The 25088-nt window shown below is 42.4% G+C and overlaps 2 protein-coding genes across 2 annotated transcripts in view; one reads left to right on the top strand and one right to left on the bottom strand.

The window, feature by feature from the left end:
* Positions 1-1550: 1550 nt before the first annotated feature.
* The window catches only part of TRAPPC3L (trafficking protein particle complex subunit 3L), a 34648-nt gene continuing 11110 nt past the window's right edge, over positions 1551-25088 (bottom strand). The window contains 2 exon segments of the mRNA XM_008691186.1: positions 1551-1670; positions 4878-5063. Coding sequence (XP_008689408.1) covers positions 1551-1670; positions 4878-5063 — 306 coding nt within the window.
* CALHM5 (calcium homeostasis modulator family member 5) lies at positions 6046-10849 on the top strand. Its single transcript, XM_008691185.2, has 2 exons — positions 6046-6636; positions 10114-10849. Exons 1-2 carry the CDS (start codon positions 6097-6099, stop codon positions 10501-10503), a joined length of 930 nt encoding a protein of 309 aa, XP_008689407.1. The 5' UTR covers positions 6046-6096; the 3' UTR covers positions 10504-10849.

A 25088-nucleotide genomic window follows, 5' to 3' on the forward strand; every position in this document is an offset into this window, starting at 1 on the left:
CTTTGGGGTTCCTGGAGGGGTGAGTGTACTATAAAGGAGAAAGAGGAAACAGAGCAGAAGAAGGAAACATCCCAAAAGGAAGCTTTGGGATGGATGGCAGGCACACATTCTTTTGGAAGCATTGCCTTAAAATACATGGCATTGTGATATCCCTTTACTCGTCTTCCCGATTCTACTCCTGGTCTTCTGTGGAACTGGCTTGAAGTTCTTTCCATGGTTCTTGCAGCTGCCCCAGGGACCCTATTTGGTCCTTAATACCGACCTCGATGTCCTTCTGAAGAGACAGGTAGGAAATGAACCGTTTCTTCATAGTCTTCAGAATCCCAAAATGTGGAATTTCGGTGGTTCTTGATGTCATTTAAACTCATTTATATAATTTAAGATAGTTATCATGTTCAATTGTGCCATTTTATGCATGGGAGACAGAGAGTGTGCTTGAGAGATAAGGTACCTCACCCAAGATGAGCCACTAGTTAGGATCAGCAGAATGCACTAGAAACAGACCTGGGACCGTGTCTTCAGGCTCCTCAGGTCTAGTTGAGGTCTACCACAATCGTATCATTTACACCAGTTTTAACCGATGAGTCCACACTAATCGTAACTTGGAAGTTCAGTTCTCTGCAGAGCCCAGGACAGTCTGGACCGCCATTGAGACTACCTGCATATGCTGATGGTCTGGGAAAGATTACTGTTTCTTTAATCCAGTACATTTTGAATTTTAAATACGTTCTGGTCACAGATAAAGTATGCTTTGTAAGGTTTTTTAGGAGATAAAAATGACAGCAAAAAATTCTACCTGAAAAAGCTCTGGGGTAAGAAAGAATTTTTAAAAAAACATTATTTACCTTTCATTTTAGAGGTTTCCCGGCCTGACCATCAGCAATGTTTCATGAGAATAGGAAGACATTTGATTAATACTATCCAAAAATTACATGAATTAAAACTAAATGCTATTTAAAAATATTTCGGAATTAGCATGCAAATAAACAGCTTGCCTTGGTAATTATAAATCAAGAGAGAGCAGCTTCGGGAAGCTGAAGTAATCAATCAAGCCAATATATGAGAGAAATCATATCCATATGGAAAAGTGTTATAAATGGCACTGTTTCTATACGGAATGCAGTATACAGTATCTAGAAATTGAACTCTATATTGTATCATTCATCTATTTTTTCCAATGAGAATGGATAAATACACCAACTGTGTATTTTTTACCCATTACCATAAATAAATGAAATCAGTGGGCTCTGTTAGGATGGACGATATCATCTGTGAATTCATGTATGCTATCTTATAAGGAGTTGTTTGTATATGAAATCTTATCGACATAAGATTGAAAATGTATACTTTATCAGCAAAGAAAAAAAACAGCTTTAAATCCTAGTGTCCCACACTTCAAATTTCTGGCTGATGTATAAGCCTTTTAAAGCCCATGCTCTTATGAAACAATTCAAAATTTCTATGGCTCTGTATGTTTAGATAATAGTAATTTAGTTTAGATAATATTAATTCCTCAACTGGCTACCCTGTGGCATTGTGCAAGCAAGGCTTCATTTTTTCCGTCTGCATTTTTTCTCATCTAGCTTTTTCAGAAATGTTATTCCTATTTCTGTCACACGGTCGCCTTTCAGTCTGTCTTGCAAGAATGTAACATCAGCAGCCAAATGAACCTAGGAAAGGAGAAAAAAAGGCCTGCGTCATTTTGGTTCAAAAAAAAATATCTAAATTTTTCTCTGTTTTCAGCTTTATTTACCCTATAAGGGGCTGACTTTCCTTATGGAATGATAAAAAGGAGCTTGCTTTGAGGATGAAGGGCTCTTTACTGCATGTCCTCCAGAGATGGTCTGGCAGTGTGTCAGCTCTGTGGTGTGAGTCTGCAAAGAGAAGGATGGTCCAGGCCACAGCCAGCCCAGATGATTCTGGGGCAAGCCCAGAGATAATGGCCCACTCTTGCTCACAGTGCACAGCTGAACTATGGGTCCATCTCAAGAAGAACACAAATTCCCAACTCAAAGATAGCCTTGACCCAATGTACCTTGTCAAGCAGAACTTCCAAGGATAAATGGATTCTTAAGCGATTTCTTTCCAACTGACTTGCATTCAGTCATTCTGTCATCAGCTAAATAACATAATCACTTGTCCTAACAACATTGAGCAATCACTTATGGCTTTGAGAGCTTTGAAAAAGTATCAACTAAATAAATTATAAATATAAAATTAAAGATTGAAATTACAGACATGAATATTTGATATCCAGCCCTTCTTTTCCACTGTAAAGCATTTCCCACTTCCCATACATTGAAGTAATCCCACGGGGCTTACTTCTCTATTTATTAAAATGTATTCACATAAGAGCAGCATATTGCTGACCTACTACCCTCAACAGAGTGTCCATTCAGCTATTTTAAGTCATTGGGATAAATAAGATAACTAAGCAAAAGTACTGGGTTGGTAAAAGCAAATAATAAGTGAAAAAGCCTGGGTCTAGTAGGCAATTGAAATATAGAAGCTATATTCATCCTCATTTCCCCTCCAGGAGATCTTTTTTGTCTTTGTCAAAATTTAACAGAAGGTCAAGTAAATTAAGCAAGGAGGCTACGTGGAAGCTATTTGGATATTTGAGGCCACATGAGGTCTGATACCTGTTCGTCCTATAGCACTAGAATCAACCGTTATCCATGAAAGCTGGCGAACACTTTATCCTATTTTTTATGGTTCATCCCTTTTGCTTATAGGCTCCCAGAACATTTCCTTTCCCCTTTGTTGATTTCTGGATTATAGGGCAAACCTAAAAAGTTGGTAAGATAGAAGCATGGAAGATCTGTGTGAATAATACATTATTTTGATTGTTTTACTCTTCTGGATTACCTGTTGTTATATCCTTCCTCTAATTGTCACCATAATTGAAAATTACATGAATGCCTCATGATTGCATAGGTCAACACATATCTCATCTTTGGCTACTGTCTGGTCCCACCACTCTTAACAGCTGAGCTTCTGGAAAAATGAGACTTTGTGGACTATTACCTCTTTCTAAGCTGAGCCCCCAAGGGGCTCAAGAGTCTTTGCCAGATTATCTTCTTCTTCCTCCACTTTCCCAAACCAGCTTTTCCTAAGGTCCTTCCTGACTTTTCGGTCCCTACGTGTTTTGACTGTTTTGCAGGTCTTGTTTTACTTAGCCCCTCTGCTGTCCTTGATCTTGTGAATCACTTCCTCTTCTTGAAATACACTCTTCCTTTGTTTCTGGCTCCATTTTGTCCCAGTATTTTCCCCACCTCTGGTTCTTCCTTCTTGGTATCCTTTGCAGCCTTTGTATTCTCTCTTCAATGTACTCATCACGTGGTATTGCTTCCTAGAATTCCACCTGTGACTCCTTTTCCTTCTTTTCCCACACCCCCCCCCCATCCTTTGATATTTCCAATGCCTTTTCGGTCCACATCTCTCTGTGGCTTTCAGACATGTACAACAACTGCTCGCTGGGTATCATCACTTGCCTGTGTGTTAGGCACCTCAACTCCAGAACCTCCCAAGCTGAACTCCTCCCTTTTTGCCTCTCCTAACCCCCACCGTACCCCTCCTTGGTTTGAACTCTCTTGGTTAACAGTACAACCATCCTTACAGGTTGTTCAGACCCTGAAAAATTCCTGACTCTTTTGCCCCAACTTACTTCTTTCAGGTAACTGATAGCCTTGTCTCAGTCTAATTGATTACTAATCTGCCTTCTTAGTGTTGTTCAAATTGGTCTTCTCCCCACCACTCCTATTGTCAGGGCTTTATTCTGGTTTTTCTTGAGGTTACCATCACAGCTTCCCAATTGCCCTCTTCTTCCCTCCAGCATCGTACCCTCTTGTACACTTTCACTTTGATGACAAAGGAATGAAATTCCTAAACCACAAATTTCAAAATATCATCCCCTTTTTTATCAACCTATAATGGGTCTCTGCTGCTTTCATTTCAAAAATCTTAATTCCCAAGCTCTGATCATATAAATGTCTCCCACCACTTTTTAAAAATCAGGCCTCTGTAAAGTGAAGCCTCCTTTTTCATGACAATACCTCTCTCAAGCTACATGTCACCCATACTGAACTAATTCAAGTTCCTTGTTCCTTGAATGAAACATTCTTTTTGTGCCTTTGGACATGCTGCTCCTTTTACCGGGAATATTATTTTCCCCTGCTCCCCTCCCCCTAAGGCCCTCCTTCCCCTAACTCCTATTTATCCTTCACATGCCAGCCCAGAGTTTCTCTAGGAAGTCATCCCTGCCCCACCACCCAGCCCAACCCAGCTCCTCCCGTAGCCATTGTCCACACTTCTTTACACATCTGGCTTCTCTGCTGCACAGAAACTCTTAAAGGGCAGTGACTATGTCTTGCTCATCTTGTATGCTCAGTGCCTTTTAACAGATGCTGATCACTGCCTTTGTTAAGTCAATGAATAATTCAGGTGTGGAAGTCAACCTCCAAAACAGACTGCAATGATCTCGGCCTCCTGTTATTCACACCCGCAGGTAGTGCCCTCCCACACTGTACCAGGGTTGGCAGCACCTGTTGTGACTGGATCTTGGTGAAGCCTCTAGCCGACTGGCAGCCAGGCACCTAGGCCATGTGAGTAAGCGTGGAGGCGGATTCTCTAGCCTGTGTCAACTCCTCACCACTGCGGCCCTGACCAACGGCTAGACTGTGTGGGTATTAAGCTCGGAAAGACTCTTAGCCACAAGAGCTAAAGGCTCTTTATCAAAACTCTTCCCAGATTTCTGATTCTTAGAAACTGTGTGAGATAATAAGTACTTGTTGTTTTAAGCAGTTGTATTTGGGGGGTCATTTGTTACACAGCACTAGCTAGCAAATATACCTGGCAAAATGAAATACGTGCTTTACCATTTCCAGGGCACCTCTGATAATCCCACAGAGCAAATTGCAGTAGCACAGAGAGGATCGCCCGGCGGGGAGCTCTTCCACAAACTCCACCAGCGGATTCTTGTCTAGGATCAGGGAAAATTCAGTCCTGCTTGAATTGTTACAGGTCACACTTGGTGTAATCCCCAAGTACATCTTAAAGGCAACCTGATAAAGAGGGAAAAAAAGATTCTACTAAAACTTGGTCTAGAACAAATATCTGTTAGCAGAGCACCCAAATATTCTGTTCTAGACAGTGCAGCACGATGGTTAAGCATGTGGAGTTTGTAATCGGAAAGTCTGGGTTCATACTCAGCTTTGAAATATACTGACCCTATGACCTGCACAAGTCTTAAACCCTTTCATTTTTACGGAATATCCTAAGGGACTAGTTTTCTATGAAAACAAGATGCTTTATGAAAGAGTTAAGCATTATTTCTCAAAAAATCGTTTTCAAAAATAAATATCGTTCAGGAGGGTAAGTAATTAAAGTACTAGTTATCATTAGGGTTGAGGGTAGGGGCGGGCATGAGGTCAAAGTTAGAGATGGTAATTGAGAAGTTGCTATGATCGCCTGCGAAAGGAACGATGAGGACCCTTCTCATTTTGTCTTTCATTCAAAACTCAAATGCTCCCTAAACTTTTCCATCTAAATTTCAAATAGCCCAAATCCTACAATTTGGCTCAAACCTCTGATGCTCGTCAGTTTAAGAGGATACAAAAGGAATCTTTCAGGTCTCAAGGCAAAGGAGCTAAAGTAGCAGCTCTTAAGCAGCAAGAGAAAAGCCATCATCTAACTCCCGGCTTGGAGACGTGATTTGGCTCCCGGTGCACTGGCTGAAACCTCTCTCTGCTCATGTTGATTCCTCTGGCTGGAAAATTCCTAGACTATTATTGCTATGCTTGGGAACCCAAGCCATGTGAAAATAACATAAAACAGAAGTGGTGCCCTTTGAATCTACCCCGATTCTCAGGGTTTTGGCCCCGGTTCCACAGCGCAAATCCACCAGTAGGAGGCATTATCTGAACATGGTTGGGAAATACATTCCTAGGGAATGACATTGTTTCCTTATCTGGCTGAATTCAGTCTGAGAAGGAGGACTGTTGTTTCTGATGAAGAAAGAGCTCCACCCTCGGTCACTGCCACAGCTGCTCTGACAATAAATAAGGGCAAAGCCTTTTCCCTTGGTCTAGCTACACCATGGATGCTTTTCAGGGGATTTTAAAATTCTTCCTCAACCAGAAAACTGTTATTGGCTACAGCTTCATGGCTCTGCTGACCGTGGGGAGTGAGCGTCTCTTTTCACTGGTGGCTTTTAAGTGTCCCTGCAGCACTGAGAATGTGGTGTATGGGCTGGTTTTCCTGTTCGCTCCTGCTTGGGTGTTACTGATCCTGGGATTCTTTCTGAATAGCAGGTCTTGGAGGCTCTTCACAGGCTGCTGTGTGAATCCCAGGAAAATCTTCCCCAAAGGCCACAGTTGCCGCTTTTTCTATGTCCTCGGCCAGATCACTCTGAGTTCATTGGTGGCTCCGATGATGTGGCTTTCTGTGGCTCTGCTCAATGGGACTTTTTATGAATGTGCCATGAGCGGGACCAAAAGTTCAAGTCTCCTGGGACTGATTTGCAAGGGCAAGCCCCAGGAGTGCTGGGATGAACTTCACAAAGTCTCTTGTGGCAAAACCGGCATGACGCCCGCGGACAATGAAGAAGTGAAGCTGTCCCTTCAAGCCCAGTCGCAGGTAAGGAAGGACGAACTGGCCTTTTTCTCCCAGCAGGAGCTTGAAGGATTCCCTCGGGTACTCCTTTCAGGACGTTTTGAAACTAAAGGAAAATTGGAACGCGATGCAGCATGAGGACAATCTTGGGAAAAGCTTTTTAGAGGTTGGTGGCTCAGTAAAATTGCTGATTGGATTGTCTTTTCCACTTCCGAAAAGAAAATATCCTCTGGGTTATGCATATGTAAATACTTAAGTGCTTTCAAAACAATCTGTTGGGGTTGACTTGGTAAATAATGCATGACGCTAACTCATAATTGAGTGTTAGTGGCAGAGCTGTAATTAGAAATTACTGCCTCCTTTCAATTATTTTTCAAACTGGTTTCTCAGAAAAAACACGTGCAGATAGCATTCATCTATTAAAATATAGCTGAACCCAATGGGCGCATGTTTTTCAAAGCAGCATGTAATATAATTAGTGTAGAGATTCCCTCAAATGATTTCTGGCAACTGTTATCTCTGTGTATAAAGGTTGTGAAGATTGAGAAAAATTTCCTGTGTATAGTGGGCGTTGGCAGTCTTTAAATAGCCGCTAGTGAAAAGGGACCGTATTCTCTGGGGAGGTTACGTTCTCTGCTCTTTGTGAATCAGACGAAGAAATTCTTACAGTACTTTAGAAGCTCAAGACTTGGGACACTGCTTTTTTTAACAGAAGGAAACTGTAGCTTTATCTAATTGACACAGGGAAGTAGCTTGTCATCCTTCCAGGTACCTGAGCACAAATCCAGATGTGAAGCCTTGCCCTGGCCTCAGGAAAAGACCGAATTCCTCCTCCTGAGTGTGAGTCGTAGGGTTACATTCCCCAAACCAAAGCAGCTAATAAGAGTAGATAAACAGATCCACGGTTTGTCAGGAATNCCATTTGTTTCCGAAGAAATGCACTGAAAGGGGTATAATTTTGCTTTTTCAACAAGGACTTGCCTTTTCAACAACACATCAGGGCAGTCTGGTTTTAAAATCATCCTTTCCAAAGCTGGTCCGCAGCAGAGTCACACCGTCATTTACGTAAACTGATAAGCTTGAAAATGTCCCCAGACAAAATCTTTTGTTTAATGCATAAAGCACATCCTAGATAAAAACATGCCAGGATCTCAAATGCCTTCCTTCTTTTGTTGAAGGAAGGCATTAGTTACAAATGTTCTGATACAACGAGTGATTGATGATTTATGTCCTCAGGCACCAGACTGTATTCAGTTAGTGCCAGATCCAAACACTTCTCACTGTGTGAGCTTTTCTTCTCTAAACACAGGCATAAGGAAGTCATGCGTATCCTGTCATTGCTTAGCCTAGGCATACTACCTGTTTACTTTTCAGCAGAATGAGAAGGACCTGGGGCTGATCTCTAGGGGAGGAGGCTTGTGGGATGCGGAGAAGGGGAGCTCTATCAATGGCAGGTGCTGACCACAGCGGTTCAGCCCTGCAGAAGCAACAAACAGTCCAGATCAATAGTTGAGTATGTGGGTGGGGGTGGAAAAAGTGCCCCATCCATGGGTGGGGCAAAGAAACAGGAAATCCAGCTGGGTGGCTCTCTATTCTTAAGGAAGGCAAGTGGACTAGTGGCCAGAGCTTGGTCTTAGAGTTGGCCAGCCTTGGGTTTGAATCCGGATTCTACCATTTACCAGCTCTGCGACCCAGAGCTCATGGCATGGCCCCTCTGAGCTCTTGTTTCCTCATAGTTGGGACTAATAACATCTACCTTGGGGGGTTGCTGGGAGGTGTAGAGATGATGGACGTATAGGGGCATAAAGCTGCTGACACACAGTACGGGCTCTAAATTGATGAGAAAACTGCCAGGGTTTGAGAGAGGGGAGTCATGCAGAATGGAAATATTGAGGGACGCAGTGGGGCCATCCACCATGTCTACTTAGAGTCTGGGTGCTATGAATTGGGGAAGAACAAGAGGGCTCAGTGCTCGGCACTCAGGTGAGAGCAAGGTGACGCTAAGATCATGCAATGTGGGAAGAGGTGTCTGTAGGTGATCAAATAGATCAAACAGTATAACTCAAGCAGAATTGGCTCAGATATTGAGGTGAGATGGACTACTGGCCTTCACGAGGCCCGGTTGTGTGGAAAGAGGAAGGTGGAAGATGAAGAGAAGAGGAAGATCTGAAGTAGTCAACCACAAGTGATTCAAGGTCACTATGAGGACTTTCACATGATAGAAGCTGTGCCTCATTCATAAATCATGCCAGAAAGATCCCATGGGTTCAGTAATGCTTTTACGTAAACATCTGTGTGTTTGAAAAATAGCGGCATGTGATACAAGCTAACACTCGCTGAAAGCATATGTATGTCTACGTCCTCTTATTTGAATCCCCCAAACTCCCCTCTGAGGTGGGTAACCCCCATGTTACAATGGAGGAAATGGGGCACCCATAGGAAATGAGAACGCCCATAGGGAGAGGAAGGCTGAGATTTAAACCCACCTAGTGCCAGTCCAGAGCTGGCATTCACGTGGAGTCCGGGGCCCTCATGACACGCCACAGGCCGAGCCAGGCTGCGGGAGCTCCCGGTTTAAAGCATCGGAGTGTGTTTGCAGTTCTGTCATGGTCTGAATGGGTTCATTTGCAGATTATTGCTTCTATTTTCAAATAGGCCCATTTGCTGAGAAATACTGAGTCATTAAATGAAAATGTCAAGAGACACTGTGAAAGGGCTCTGTTAGTTGTCCAAATAGGAGATTAATTCCGATTGTGACAGATGTAATTAAGAACAACAAGAAAGTTTAGAAGGTCAGTTGAGCTATTTAGAGTTTTGCCTTTAAAATTCAGAAAAAAATGCCAGTTTGTACTCAAAAAGGAATTTTTTTTTTCCAATTACCAAAATTCAAAACCAATAATCCTGAAGGTTTAGAATGATTCTAATTTTTTTTTCCTTGGCTTTTATGCGTCCTTTCAATTCTTCTAGCTTCAGTTTCCCCATTGTATTATGTCTCTCTCACTTTATCATGGATGATGAATAATGAGATTTCTCTCAGAGAGGATCTGTTGTTCTCCGCAAATAACTTAACGTGGAAAAATCAGTCACTAGCCATGAATATGCATTTATCAATGCCTGAAGACTGGCTGAGGAAACGTTCATTTGCTCCAACGATCACATTCACTCATGCATGGAATTCTTTCCTTTAATAACTGATACAGTTGAGGGCTTGCGTTAGCTGATTCTTGGATAATTTATATTTTTGCCCTTTTCCATTTGTCTGCCTTCTGGTTATTTCTTTGCCTACCAGCAATGGTGGGTGGGATGGATGCTAAGGATGAAACCCCCACTTTACTTTGACTGTTAAAAAAGTATTGTTAAAAAATTAATGTGAAAGATATGCACTGAGCCATGGCAATGACTGTGGTATTAATTCAGCCATACGCTTCCCCGTAACACCACCTCCACTCCCTGGGAAGTGGCTTTGTTTTTGCACATCCTCAATATTTCTTTCTTTCTAAGATTCTAGGATGGTGCCTGATTTGTTCAGCATCTTTCTTCTCTCTGCTCACCACTTGTTACGCTCGCTGCCGATCTAAAGTTAGCTACCTTCAGCTGAATTTTTGGAAGACGTATGCGCAGAAGGAGAAGGAGCAGTTGGAAAACACATTCCTGGAGTATGCCAACAAGCTGAGTGAGAGAAACCTGAAATGCTTTTTTGAAAACAAGCGGCCAGATGTCTTCCCCATGCCCACCTTTGCAGCCTGGGAAGCGGCTTCGGAGCTGCATTCTTTCCAGCAAAGCCAGCAACATTACAGCACCCTGCACAGGGTGGTGGAGGACGGTCTGGAACTTAGCCCCGAGGATGATGAGACCACAATGGTGCTTGTGGGTACTGCCCACAGTGCGTAGTGCTTCCACCCCCACTGACTCGTGGCGTTCAGGGCTACACGCGTTCTGACATTTTCGGCTGCATCAGTAGCAACCGGTGTATCTCTGTGTGTTCTCACAGTATTTTCTTGAAGACAAGAACCCAAAGGGAAGGAGCTTTGCGGCTCCCAAGGGCAGGCAGTGTCAGGATGTGCTCCAACTGGTGCTGCGTGAGTGGTCAAGGATGGAGAGAAAGGTGCTCTTCTGTGGATGGGGTGTTGGGGTTCAGTGGCTTCAAGTTCTTTTCTTTTCTTTTTTTTTAATATAAATTGCATTTATTCATTTGAGAGAGAGAGAGCACACACAAGCGGGGGGTGGTGGAGAGGGACGGGCAAAGTGAGAGAGGGAGAAGCAGACTCTCCGCTGAGCGGGGAGCCCAGCGATGATGCAGGGCTCGATTCCAGGACTCCAGGATCATGACCTGAGCCAAAGGCAGATGCTTAATGGACTGAGCCACCAAGGTGCCCCAGTGGCTTCAAGTTCTAAGATTTTATGGTTTGACAGCAAGACTCATGCCAGAAGTTCAGCCATTCTGTGTAAATATTGGTCATGGCATGTGCGGGCAGAAGTGATGACTTGTGAGTAAGCGAGACACTCTTAACAGACGGCTGTAGACAGTGGGATCTGCAGTGTAGTCAGAGGAAATCCTTGTCCTGCAAATCTATTCTACTGCTTTTCAAGGACGTACGAAATTCTACCATTTGGAATTCATTTCCTTGGAATCTGAAGACAGCAATTCTCAAGAAAAACACATTGAAAAGATATGATGCCTGAAATTTAGAGCTTTTCACATGTTTCTACTGTGCACTGAAAGTACGTCCTTACAGGCAGGGCTGTATTATGGCTTTTGGGAGCCGTAAGCACTTCTGCCTTCATGGACCCCTTTCTACATTAACAAATACACACACACACACACACACACACACACACACACACACACATTTGTGATTGTGTTAATATAAAGACAAATATATTAATATTATATATTAAAACATTTTTTTCAACCCAAAAGTTCATTTATTTTCTTCTGATTTTAAAAGAAATTAAAAACACTTCCACAGCCCTTGGCATAGGACCCACTGTGCTGAATGGGTAAGTTAGTCCTGACTAGGGGTTTGGGGAAACTGTCAAAGCAGTGCTAGTGTAAAACTGTTTTGCAGTTTTATGTTTATCAGAAATAATGCAAATTTTGCATTCTACTATGTAATATCCCCATGTTAAGTTAAATATATATATACATATATGTATAGTTTAAATATATACATATTTACTAACATATATGCTAGTTTAAATATATACATACACATATTATATATTATATATAACATATATAATATATACAATATATTTATGTACATTATGTACATTTATGTATATGCAATATATACACAGTGTGTATATACTATATATAATATGTATATGTACATATTTAAGTTCCCCCTAAATCCCTTAGTGGCGTTAATGTGTAAGGAAGAGGCACTACATTTTATGCTATGGCTCACACCTTGTATCACTAAGAGTCCTGGCCCCCTAGCTGGAGAAGCCGGGGAATGAACCCTTTATGACCACGGAACATTATCCCCAATGGCAGAGAGGATCCTAAAGGTGTTAAGACCCGAAACATATACTTGGGAATTTAGAGCAGGCTCACGTATGTGTGTGTGTTTAGGTGGGAGAGTAGAAAGCGGAGGATATAAAGTTGCAATATATTTGATACATTACTTGGATTTTAAACATGGTGTATGATTAATATTTAACAACTGACTCTTAAAAAGAAATTCCTAATTTGAAGTGTTTGCCAATTTCTATGACACAAATTCAAGTTACCCAGATGAGATCACTGAAGGCAAAGTGAGGAAGAGATGCGAACCACAGGCTCTCTTTCTTGAGTCTTTCAAAGGTCTTAAAGTGAGCATTTTTTTTTTTTGCATTTACATTGATTCTAACCAAACCAACTTCACTGCATCTTTGCTGCATCTGGGTGTCACTTTAATAAAACCAAACCATGGTAATACAGCTCAATGGCTCCAACTGAGAGATGGAGTCTTAGCCTTCTCCCCTTACTGAACCAATAGCTTGTAGCAGAAGCGAATCCGATTGTGCAAGTGCTACAGCTAATGCCTCGTCTTCGGCAATGCTCGGCCTGGCAGAGGCCAGCCACCATACAAGAAATCCAACCACCCTGAAAGCTCCAAGCTCTAAAGAAGGCCACGCTAACCAGGAGAGAGACAGAGAGAGGAGGCTGGTCAGCCCCGCTGTCCCAGTCGTTCTAGCTTAGGTGTCAGACACATGAGTGAAGAAGCCATTCCAGACAGCTTCAGCAGACGTGACATGGAGAAGAACCAGGGAACCCAACCAACATCCAGAACAAAGACCTCATGTCTGTGATCCTAGTGAAGCCTTTCCAGCCATCCAGACTTTTGAGCCACACTTCTGAGGCTGCAGACATTGTGGGGCACTCCCTATTGTGTCTTGCCTACATCCCTGACCCAGAAAACCATGAGCTTAAATAAATGTTGTGTTGTTTTCAACCACCAAATTTGGGGCACTATGAAGCAATGTTATATGTAGAGCTCTTCAGAATTAGACAATAACCATTTTGCTTCCCCTAATGATATAATGGGTCTACACAAGGAATAATGAATTCTAAACTCCTAGGGGAAAGCACGGTGGGATGAAGACCACATCACTTGAAGCCACTCATGTTTCTTAGCATTGCTAAAAATGGGAGAGCCAGAGAGTCTGTGCCTCCTTCTGCTGCACAGTGCGAGAGGAAGTACACAGGATCACCTGTCAAATATTGTTCCCTGAAAAATTCAGTCTGAATCTAATCAAGTATTTAGACCCAATTACTACTTTACAGGAAATACAGGCCAAAGAAAGCAAGTTAATGAGGAAGCAACCCAGTAAATCCACAATACAGGACATTCTATTTGACCCATGACTCAGTTTTCTACAGACCAATAGCATGAAAAAAGGGGAAAAAGAGACAGAAGAGACCTAATGACCAGAAGCAACATATGAGCCTTATGTGTAACCTGTTTCAAACAGCCAACTATAATAAGATATCTTTGCAATATTGAGGGAAATATGAATGAGTATTAAATGGGTATTAGATGATTTCAGGGAATTATTTATAATGATATTATAAATTAAACACATGCATATAAAATATATACCGTGTTATGAATAATAATAGCATGGTAGTTTATATTTTTTAAAAAGTCCTTACTAGTTACAGATGCATATTGAATGTTTCTGTGTAAATTAACATAATGTTTAGAATCTTCTTTAAGGGTACCTGGGTGACTCAGTTGGTTAAGAGTCTGCCTTTGGCTCAGGTCATGATTGCAGTGTCCTGGGATTGAGTTGGGCTCCCTGCTCAGCAGGGAGTCTGCTTCTCCTTCTGCCCCTCCCACACCTTCCCCACTTGTGCTCTCTCTCTCTCTTTCTCTCTCAGATAAATAAATAAAATCTTAAAAATAAAATATTTCAGCACAAAAAAGGGGGGTTGCTGAAAGACGAAGCAAGATTGGCAAAAGATTGATAGTTACTGAACCTGGATAGGTGGTACATGGGGTTTATAAAATATTCTCTTTACATTTGTGTATGCTTGAAAATTTTCATAATAGTTATGCAATGAAATAAATTACATGTTCATCTCAGTTCTTCTGCTGAAGAGTTGTCAATCAGTTCCTGCTTGCCTGGATCGTATCCTCTAGCATCATTCTCAGAAAAGGTTCTTGGGAATACTAGTCCCTGAATTCTTTGGTATTCAAATGTTGGCCTGTTCTCTACTTGAAGGACGGTTTAGCTGGTTCACACTTTCTCTGCTTGAGTATATTTTAAGCGTTGTTCCATTTTCTTTTGTTACTGGATGTTGCTGGGGAAAAATCCAATGCCATCCTGATTTATTTCTAACATGCTGTTTTTGCCTGTATTTTCACATCTTTTTTTTTTTTTTTAAGATTTTAGTATTTATTTGGGAGAGAGAGTGCAAGAGAGCATGAGCTGGGGTGGGTGGTGGGGGAGGTGCAGAGGGAAAAGAAGAAGCAGATTAGGCCCTAGTGCGGGGCTCAATCCCAGGACCCTGAGACCATGACCTGAGTCGAAGGCAGACACTTAACCAACCGAGCCGCCCAGGTGCCCTGTAGTTTCACATCTTTAAAGTCTTTAAAGTCCAATAATGTTACTAGATCTGCCTTCGGATGGGTCTCTTGGATCAGCTTTCCCTGCTCCAAGTTACATTCTTATATTATGGAGAAACATTTTCTTTGTTTCAAGAAAGTGGGGCTTGTGAATTTCCTCTTCTTTTCCTTATTGCATTATATGATTTTCAAGAAACTATGGTTTTGGATTCAGAACTAAGCCACTGCTATGCTCTTATTGGAATTTCATTAATTTCATAATAATTGTTAAAAACTAAATTAATCTTGTGGTCTTGATTCTTATTTCATCTATTCCTCCCCNNTCTTTCCCTCTGCCTGCCCTGCAACCAGAATAGAGTCGCTTTGATTTTTTGACACTTGTAGCCCCTGACCTACAGGTAAGTAGCAAGGAGCAGGGGATCCACATAGTTACCTCTTAATGTGGTAGCTGCAAGGAGGAAGATTTCTCTCTCTGTGTGGTTGTGGCCTTGATTGTTACCATATATTTAACCCAATCCCATCATTGCCCAAAGTTCCCAAGGGAGCCTAGACTGCCCTGAGGTGCTGACGAGGGAAGGATCCGGCTCCGGTTCTAATCATTATAGCAGTGGCTTCTGACTATGCCTTAATGAAGCCCAACATGTGTACTGGGACATAATGAGATTTGAAGAGAGACAAAAGCTGAGCTGCTGAGGCTGGAGGCTGAGCATGGAGGGAAGCCCCAGAAAGAAGCCTTCAAGCAAGAGCAGTAGCGGCATTTTGTACTTACACCTATGTGAGTAGGATTTTGATCAAGAGCATTGAGTTAGTTTAATCCCTTTTGGGATTGGAACATATTTATTACATATATAAAATCTCCTATTTGAGTCTGGAAGGAACTCTGCTGTTAGGCAGCTTCAAATAATATTTTCTTTTTTTTTAAAGATTTTATTTATTATTTGAGAGAGAGAGAGCACATGCGGAGGGAGAAGTAGGCTCCCTGTTGAGCAGGGACCCCCCTACCCTAATGCGGGACTTGATCTCAGGACCCTGAGTTCATGACCTGAGCCGAAGACAGACATTTAATGGACTGAGCCACCCAGGTGCCCCTCAAATAATATTTTCAATGTTCAGTTGGTTAAGGTTGAGTGATGCAGAAAGAACACTTGTGCAGCTGTAAGAGAGATCATATTCTAAATTTTGCTCTTCCACTAAGGAGGGAAGGAGAGTTAATGTTCATTGACAACCTATATGTGATGGAGACTTTACATATGGTTTATTTTTAAAATTTCCCAGGCTGGGGAGGAGGGATTACTGTTTTTACTTTTATGAATAACACTGAAGTTCAAAAAGGTCAAGGTTAAGCCACGGGTAAGAGAACAGAGCCTAAATTTGGACCTGGATTCATCTGACCTCTTAACTTCCACCACAGAAATGTTGTCTCCTGTTGGTGTATTCTCAAGTAATTATTTAAGCTTTAAAAACATGTTTCCTCATTGGTAGAATCAGAGTGTTGGATTAGTACATCTCCGAGTTTCAACTCTGTTGTCCTAAATCTTACAGCCAGTAGCACATGGATTCCATCAACGGGCTTCTTGGTGTATTCCTGGAATTTTATGTCTAGTTCTCAGGTTCCTGGCCTCTTTCCCATTCGGCACAGCTCTTCCACCTTGGGTTTCTAAATTATTTGGGATAGCTATGTCCAAACTATGCTTCTAGTTCCCTGTATCAATAAGGTCAACTTCCTAATATTTCCTTCAGTAAAAGTGATACTTGATAAAGAAGGGATCTCCAGCACTGGGAAGTTCACAGAAGATTTGGAGTAGTCTCCAGACTTTAATTTCTATATCGTACGAGCCCGTCTTTCTGTCTGTCCACATGACTAGCCGTCTTTTTACAGTTTCAGTTTTCCTGATCCTATAGCCACACCCATGTTAGAGAAAAATCTTTAAAAAGTTTTAAATTATAATGAAAACTGAGATGAAAATGGGGGAAATGCATTTATTATTTTATCTAGTCACATTCTCTAGATCATCTCCAGGAATAGGATTAAGTAAGAAAACTATGAACTCTGGTGATATGAGCAATTCTGCTTAAGAATGATACCTCAAAATATATACATCTCTGGCCAGAGTACCTAACCCATGATACAGTTACTAGTTGCACTGTAACAACATCTCATTCCTAGATTTTAACATGAACAGATATGCGTCTGCATTAATAGTGATTGCTGATGGTATCAACTTTCTCCCAGCGTTTTTTGTTTTTGTTTTTTGTATTTAAATCATGGGAGGAAACATGAGGGATAGTAATTAGTGTTTTAAAAAACTCGCTTCCTTAAACACCTGGGTGACTAGGAGTGGGTCTCACTGACCCTGTATAGGAAATACGCAGTTAAAAAAATATATAGTCACAAACCAACATTTGATCATTTTCCATCTTCTTTGGAGTGAATGTCCTAGGAGGATCAGCTTCTCTCCCTATCTCCTTCCCAAGAGATAAGTTAGTCATCCCAACCACTGGTGGGCTTGGTTTTTTTTCTTTCAATCAAGACTATTCAATTTTTTTTCAGTGACATTTTATTTTATTTGAAACACTTAAAAGAGATAAAAGGAGAGGTGGAGGAATTTGGACTAAGGATCTGGAGGAGTGGCCGTCCTCACACACCTCCGTCTGCCTTTACAGCAATCACCCTATAGCACCAACCAAGGAACACAGTTTGCAAACTCTTGCTTTAAAGCAGAGGAGACCCATGAAGATTGCTTGGGGAGCATTTTAAAAGTTCTGATGCCTGGTCTTATTTCCAGAGACCATCACTCAATTGGTCAAAAGAAGAGCTTGGGCATCTGGATTTTTTTTTTTTTTAAAGCTCTAGGTGATTCTATGGAGCATTAAGAATTGAGAACCCCCACCCTGGAGCATCACTGAGAGGGCAGGGCAAGTCTGAACAAAATCTTACTTCTGACATGCACTAAGAACCCTGAGCAAGGAGGCCCCAGAGTGTGGCTGTCTTCCCCATGTGTCTCTGAACCTTTAGGCCCAGCGGGACCTTGCTTCAGCCTTTGGAGTTTGGTTCCCCCAGAGTATTCCCTCAGCCGTTTTCATCTCCTGGGAAGGAATTTCCTTGTAAATAGTTAGAGTGACAAAATGCTCCCAACCCTATTGCTATTTTCGTTGCACACACTTTGGTTTGTTTCGTAACTCAGGCTCTCGTGAATCTCATTCAAATTAGTTAAATAGAAATAAAACTGAGACTCTCCAACGGAAAGTTAGGACAGCCTAGATCTTCGTGTGCCGACGTATCCGGAACATTAAAGGCTCTCCCCCGGGGCGTCTTTGGTAACAGTGCCGAGGAGATAAGACGCCTAGATGAAGGCAGATGTCCTATGAGACCCGACCATACACAGAAAACTGGAAGATGGGCATTTGTAGGTAAGGGGGGATAACTTGCAGAATTTACTGACAACTGAGCCTTAAGAGACGCTTCTCTGTGACTAAAGGAAAATAATATTACACAAATGTCGTCATAATAACAGCTTACGGGTAATTTTCCCGCAGGTGCCCACTTTCATTTTGGAACTCTGCCGTGAGTAAGTGATGTGGTCTGCTGGGTTGGGCCGGAGCAGTCCGCAGATCCCCTAGACCTCGTGGCTATGCACACACATGCTTTTCCACAAAAGAAATCTTCCTACGCTTTTCTTCTTTCACCCCTCCCAGAGGTACAAAGGAGGAATAAATCAAGTATGTGTGGGTGTTTGTGTAAGGCAGTCCTTGCCCACTCAGAGGGGGGAATTAAGCCTAAATGGTTATACTTCTTCAAACGAGTTTCTTATTTTTAATAATCCATCTGCTATATTTCTGTCCCCAATGGGAAGATTTCTCAAAATACTCGATGAGTTCCTTTTGCTGTTAATATTCATCATTTTTTAAATATTGAGAATTTTATGACTATAAAGGGTTTTTCTTTCCATTTAATTTTTCCACTCCCTTCTTCCCTGCTCAAAAATGTTACTAAATAGGAAAATGGCCTGACATTCAACTAGCTGTGCGGCCAGCCTTCTCTGGAATGCTGTGTGGTGCTGGGCTGTGACTTCCATGGAATTCAATCCCTGTTTATCAAGGGCTCCCACTTATTTTAATATCATCTGTTGGAAAAAGTGGAAAAAGTAAAGCCATTCAATAGGCCCCCAATACTACATTGTGAGTTAGCCTCTGAAAAATAGTAATTAATAACAAAAGAAGATGTTCTGTCTAGGCTTAATCTGATTAGCTTCCATTGTTGGGGCAGGGAAGAAAGGAAGGGTGATCCTAGGACCGCATTGAGGGCATTGAGGGCATTGAGGGCAAGGTCAGACAGTGCTCTCCCCCTGGGATCCAGCCCACCTGCACCGCCCTGCAGGGTGGGGGAGAGGGGAGCAGCTCTCTGTGACCTGGTCTCCAGTGGCACGCCGTCACCTGTGAACATTCAGGCGCCACTTAGTCCAGACCCTTTGGATTAATGGCTGAGCCTTTCACTGATTTTCTCCCCACCTCTTCAGCTCCCCACACAGGTCATGCAGTGAGGAATGCCTGGGTCCCAAATCCAACCTAGACTCTGAGGACCCTGCTGTTCTAATACCTCAGTTTCCCACTTCAGTCTTCTGGGTGGGAATGGAAAGCACACGCAATAAAGGCCACATTCTCAAACATCTATTTACAGATTATTCTAGCATAAAACAGTGGCAAGACACCTAAATATTTTAGGATGGTTGTGTGTGTGGGGGTGTGGGGGGTCTCTGAGCTGACAGTCACAACTGTTGGCTGTCTGATGTACGTGAAATAAGTGGTCAGCCACCCTGTAACCTCTCCCCACTTCTCACCCAGAATTACCTGGATTGCCTGAATGGAAGCTTCCCTCCATTAGCATCTGTGTGGGGAGCACAAAGCCTCCTCTCCGTGTCCTGGAAGGCAGAAGGCTGAGCCAGGGCATATCACCTGGTGATGTGGGCCAGGGGCAGTGAGGTGCTCCCATCCCTGGTGAGATGAGCCACCTTTTGAGAGGATCGTCAGGGAAGACCAGACCTTCGCCATCAGTGCGGGATTTTAACAAAGGGCAGGGGTTGCCTAGTGATAAAAACGTTCCAGCATTCCCTCTATTCTATGCCATCCAGGCTGCATTTCTTAGTCTATCCCTTCAAAGAAATTGTGCGTAAGGAGGAGGAGAGTGTGTGTGTGCGCGCGCGCGAGCGGATGAGTGGGGGTGGGGTGGGGGGGAGGATAGGGGAGGTCTGAAGGAAAGCAACTTGAGAATTGAGATTTAAATTTGCATCCTGGTTGAAAAAGTAATATTCAAAGGACAGAAAAAAGTCTCCCAATTTTGTGCATAGAATCAGGATGTGGACACAATTCAAGTGTTGTGCATCGTGCTGGGTGCGTTACACTTAGGCTTATACCCAGAATTGTGAAATACGATGCCTTTTAGGGAAAGTATTCCTTTTAAACATGTACATTGTTTAGAAAATGGAGGAAGACAAATATAATCAGAAAAAAAGAAAGAAGGGCACCTGAGTGGCTCAACTGGTTAAGTGTCTGACTCTTGATTTTTGGCTCAGGTCGTGATCTCGGGATTGTGAGATGGAGCCTTTATCAGGCTCCACGCTCAGGGGGGAGTCTGCTTGGGATTCTCTCTCTCCCTCTCTGGCCCCCTCCCTCCATGCACGCTCTCTCTCTCTTTCTAAAATAAATCTTTAAAAAATTTTAAAAAAAGAAAGGAGAGAAGTAAAATACAGAAGCATAAGGAACAAAGCCTGTTTTGCTTTGTTTTTAAGAGAAAGAAAAAAACCTAAGATATGCTGATGTCTCTGTCTTGAATGGCCTGGCTCAAGTTCATTTCACCTGGGCAGTTTTCCTAGTCCATAAAAAATCAGGTCATCTCTGGTAACATTCTCTGAAAAAAACAGAGAATGCCAAGAGAAGGGACTGAAAAAGATCTAGAAAAAGAGACAAAAACAAAAGCCCTATGGGATTAGAGGACCAGAACAAACTTTTATGATTGGTTCCTTTATAAAAAATTCAAAAGAAAACCCGATACTGTGGTAGCAACATCATTTTTCTCAAGAGAATTTGGCTGTCTCCCTTCCACAGAAGCATCCCTCAGAGTTTATCGTTCTGAGAAATGTCTGCCCTCCTCTGCCTAGCTAGTGGTCTAAAATATTTATTTTCAACAAATAATGTGGTTTGGCTTGGATTGCTTCCCAGAGGACGCTTTTTTTTTTTAAATTTCTTACTTGATTATTACCTGCAAAACACATAGCAAGGACAATTCTCTTGATTCCAATACCCTATAGTTAACATGTTACATGGAGCCCACTACTCTCTTCCACACGGGAATTCTAGCCTCTGGAACAAAGGAAAACACATGCCAGCATCAGTAAGACAAATAACAAGAGCAGATGGTTCATAGGTAAAGAAGACTCACAAACAATTTCCTAGACAGGAAGAATGAGGTCTTTGCCAGGTGCTTTGCCCAGTTTTGGGAGATCTCAGAATGTTTTTCATACCCGAATCCCCTTCCTGGGGGGCTCCCTGTGATGGCCAGGCTCTGCGTCTCATTCCGCTGCCATTGTGGCCATAGGTAATGGACTAGGATGGGCATTTGCGAGCCTGGGCAGTCAGGCCACAGCTTGGCTACGGGCCGGAAGATGCATGTCAGGGAAGCTCTACCCACGGAGGGCAAGTGATTGACTGGACAGGTCAGAGGGTCTTTTGGGGACTTTGAATATGAGACACAGAGAGTCACAGAAGACAAAAGACACCCAGAAAGAAGAGAGTAAAGGAGAGTAAGCAGAAGTCCTGAGGTGGCAGAGTCACGGGGGTGGAGAGCAGATAAAGAATAGGAAGATGTCAGCAGGTAGTTGCAAGAGCCAAGTAAGCAGAGAACAGTTGAGTCACCAAAATGACAAGGACCGAAGCCAGGAACCACAGATGCCTGCTCCTGACATGACAGGGTAGACTGAGGGATTTCCTGATTTCTGCTCTGCCCGGAGGCCTAGCTGTTGTGTCCCCAGAGCACCCTTACCATCAGCCACTCTGACCTGACCTAACCCACCAGCCAGCGGCGTGAAGGAGTCCACCCAACACAATCTGGCTCCATGATGAATTTTAGAACACATTTCAAATATTTTCTAAAGTAAATGGAAATGATTTATTTAATTGATCAATTTTATCTTTAATTAGCTTCCCTTGATAATGAAATCTTACCATAAATGGGTTTGGAAAGTATGAAATACATTTTTGTGCAGCTAAGGAGATGTTTTTCAGCTCTTAGACTAGAGAAAGGTATAATTGTATTTTCTATCTGCCCTTATAATAAACTGGAAGTGATAGATGCCTGTTGAGTAAGTTAAGTGTAATATCTAATGATTTGATTATCTATTTAATGCTTGCATTTTTTTTTTTGTAATCACAATTGACCTCAGTGTAGGAAGACCAAATCTCCCTCTTCTCCTGAAACTTTCTACACTCATATAAATAGTGGTGAAAAAACCCTGAATGTTTCAATAAAATTAGCAAGATGAGTTCACTGTCCATTATTTAATGAGAATCAGCTCTTGTCCTGTCCAGGATCCTATTCAGTTCAAATCGTGTTATTGCAGATCGGCTATTGTGAGCCACCAGACACTTCTGGAGCACTGAATTTTCGATGTGGTAAATCTTGCTTGAAGTAAGGGAGCTCCTGCAGGTGCTGGGAGCCAGGGCGGGAGGGGCAGGCAGGCTTTGATTCGGAGATGAATGTGGACCACTGCCCTCTCCTGGACAGAAGAGGAGGAGAACCAGCGTGTGCTTGAGGGAAAAGATCTACAAATATTTTCCAAATTCACTTCAACAATTTTTAATGAATGTCTACAGTGTCCTGGTTTGCCATGGCACTGCGGGCCAAACCCCAAGAATGTTTGAAATTGTCCATTCCTTTGAAAAGCTTACAGACGGGACAGGGCAATGAAATTTCCCAGAGATGAAAGATAACCTCACTCCAGAGTCAAATCAAAGAAACTCAAGAAAATTCTGTATTATTTCCATTCTTTGTACAGTACTTTGGCTGTAGTTAGATGGAGAACAGAAATATATACCCCCCCAAAAAAGCTGGTCAACTGCAAATTTTTGGAAGATTAGCAGGCATAAAACCCAGTAAAATTCGATTTCGCAGACTAACACATTAAGCTAAAGTGCAGACTCATGTCACTCTTTTTTCACAATAAAAATGTTCTCAGTAAAGGTAATAATCATGGGTTCCCTTTCGTTTCAGAAGTTGTTCCGTCATGTTTGCTTACTCATCGTGACTGCAACTCCTGCCTCCTACAATGAAAACTTAAGTTTCACCCTTCGGCACATTTCAGAAAATGGACCTGGTCCATTTCAAGCTTACGAGCCCCTACCCCAGACGTGCGTCTAAGCCCTGCTCTACGTTTCAGCGGGCGGCCGCTTAGTGGCCAACGTACCATGGTCTCCTCAACTCACTCCTTTGGACTTCCAGGGAAGAGAACACAAGTCATTAGCCAGTCCTGTTCTGAGGTTCGTGGCCCATAATGTCAGTTAATGGCACTTGGAACAGTAATAAAATAGAGGAAATTTACTAGTTATGGGAGAGAACAGATTTGGTTATAGAGAAATCCATAAAGAGCCACTGGCTGGATTTAACAAATGTCAGCGTTTAACAGAAAGTTTTTGTTTCAGAAGTTTGCACATTGAAAAGTTTTGCACATTGAAAAGTGTGCTCTTTGGCCTGTTTGGTTTCTCCATTTGCAAGAAGGTGAAACCATCCTGCTAAGAGAGGAGTGCAGCTTCCTTCCTCTTGTCTCCTGTCCCCTAGCCAGCTTGAGCGACCCTGAGAGGTGAGACTAGTTCCTGTGTGGGCCAGCAGCTTGGGTAGGGTCAAACACGAGGCCATCGAAGTCAAAAAAGGACCACAGAAATGTATGTGACAATCACACCGGCTCAGGTCTTCTGTGCTGCTTGTCTGATGATTGCTTCTCAGCTCCAGACTCTTCATGGCCTTGCTTGTGAGGCTAGACGTAGATCTTGCAAACATTTCTCCTTTGGCAGTAGAGGGTTCCGTAGGGATACAGCAGGAGGACAGACTTCTCTTCCTGCCCCAGGGGGCCTTTTCTTGGCTTACTCCTGCTGAAAATGGTGACTGGCCAGGCATGGGACACCCAGTGGCACTCCCTTCGGAGTTCTGGCTCCCTTCCCGTGGTTCCCTCACTGCCGGCCTCAGCCCACTTATACCCCTGTGGAGGGTTGCCGTTTACCAGTTTTAATCCACAATTCCCTACCCACCTATCTCAGCCTGACAACCCGGAGGCCTTTTCCAGCATCCATGGGCTGCAATCACATGTCTCCAAAGACATTGGAACCCCAGCCATGGGAAGAGGGTCCCTCTTCAAACTGTGGTTCTTCTTTGGGTATTTTCCCTCAGCACTAGGACATTCTTTAGCACTTTTTTCCCTTTCTTAGTAGCTAGTCCCATATAAATAGTTAATAATGCTTTCTAGTAAACCTTCTTGACTGAAATGATTGTGTGGTTTCCGTCTCTTGATGGGGCCCTCACTGATCCACCTTCCAGGCTGTGGCATTCCCCTCTAACAATGTCTAATCAAGTCAGATTCGGATGTCCTTGCGGAAGCATAAAGTCGGTGCTTCTGAGCACGAATCTCTTGCAGGTCGTCATTCTACGGCTATGCAGCTGCCACCATTCTGAAATGACTCGGGAGATTTATGCTTCAAAATATTCGAATTACTTGCATCAATCCAGCCATGGTAGTTTTATGCATTCGGGTCAGAAGCAAGATAAAAGAGGTAAGATCAGTATGATTTGCTGGAACCCTTCTGTGTAGCCTCAACGCTCATCTTAACTAGAACGATTTTTTTTAAATAAAAATGATCATCCAGTTAAAAAATAACCCCTCTGCCATTCAAGTTCCTCTCTGGATTATATTCCTAAATCTTTGCCCTTGAGTTGATGCTTCTGACATTCACCATCTAGATTTCCTTCCTGCTGTAGGCATCCTTTCTTATATTGCCTCCTGTGAATACTTCCTTTCAATTATTTCATTGATTTTATATCACTCACCAAAAAAAATATTGCTCCCGTTATTTAATTAAGGTAAAATTTCAATTTATACTATTAAAAGGAAAAGATCACATTTTTGCTTTTCAGAATTTCCAGGGACAATATCTTGGAGTCCACCTTTTTCATCTAAGGATGAGAATTTTGAGTTTTTACGAGTCTTTTTATACTTTTCATATACCATGTATTTTTCTCTAAAAATTTCATCTTACTGTGACAATAGCCCTGATGTGACATTTATACTGAAAAATTATACATTCCTTCTAACCCTTATAATGACATCATGATGACATTGACCTAATAGTAAAAAGCTTTCCCAGCTTTGATGAGCAGAA

The sequence above is a fragment of the Ursus maritimus genome, unplaced genomic scaffold, assembly GCF_017311325.1.
Source record: "Ursus maritimus isolate PB19 unplaced genomic scaffold, ASM1731132v1 scaffold_13, whole genome shotgun sequence".
Lineage (NCBI taxonomy): Eukaryota > Metazoa > Chordata > Mammalia > Carnivora > Ursidae > Ursus > Ursus maritimus.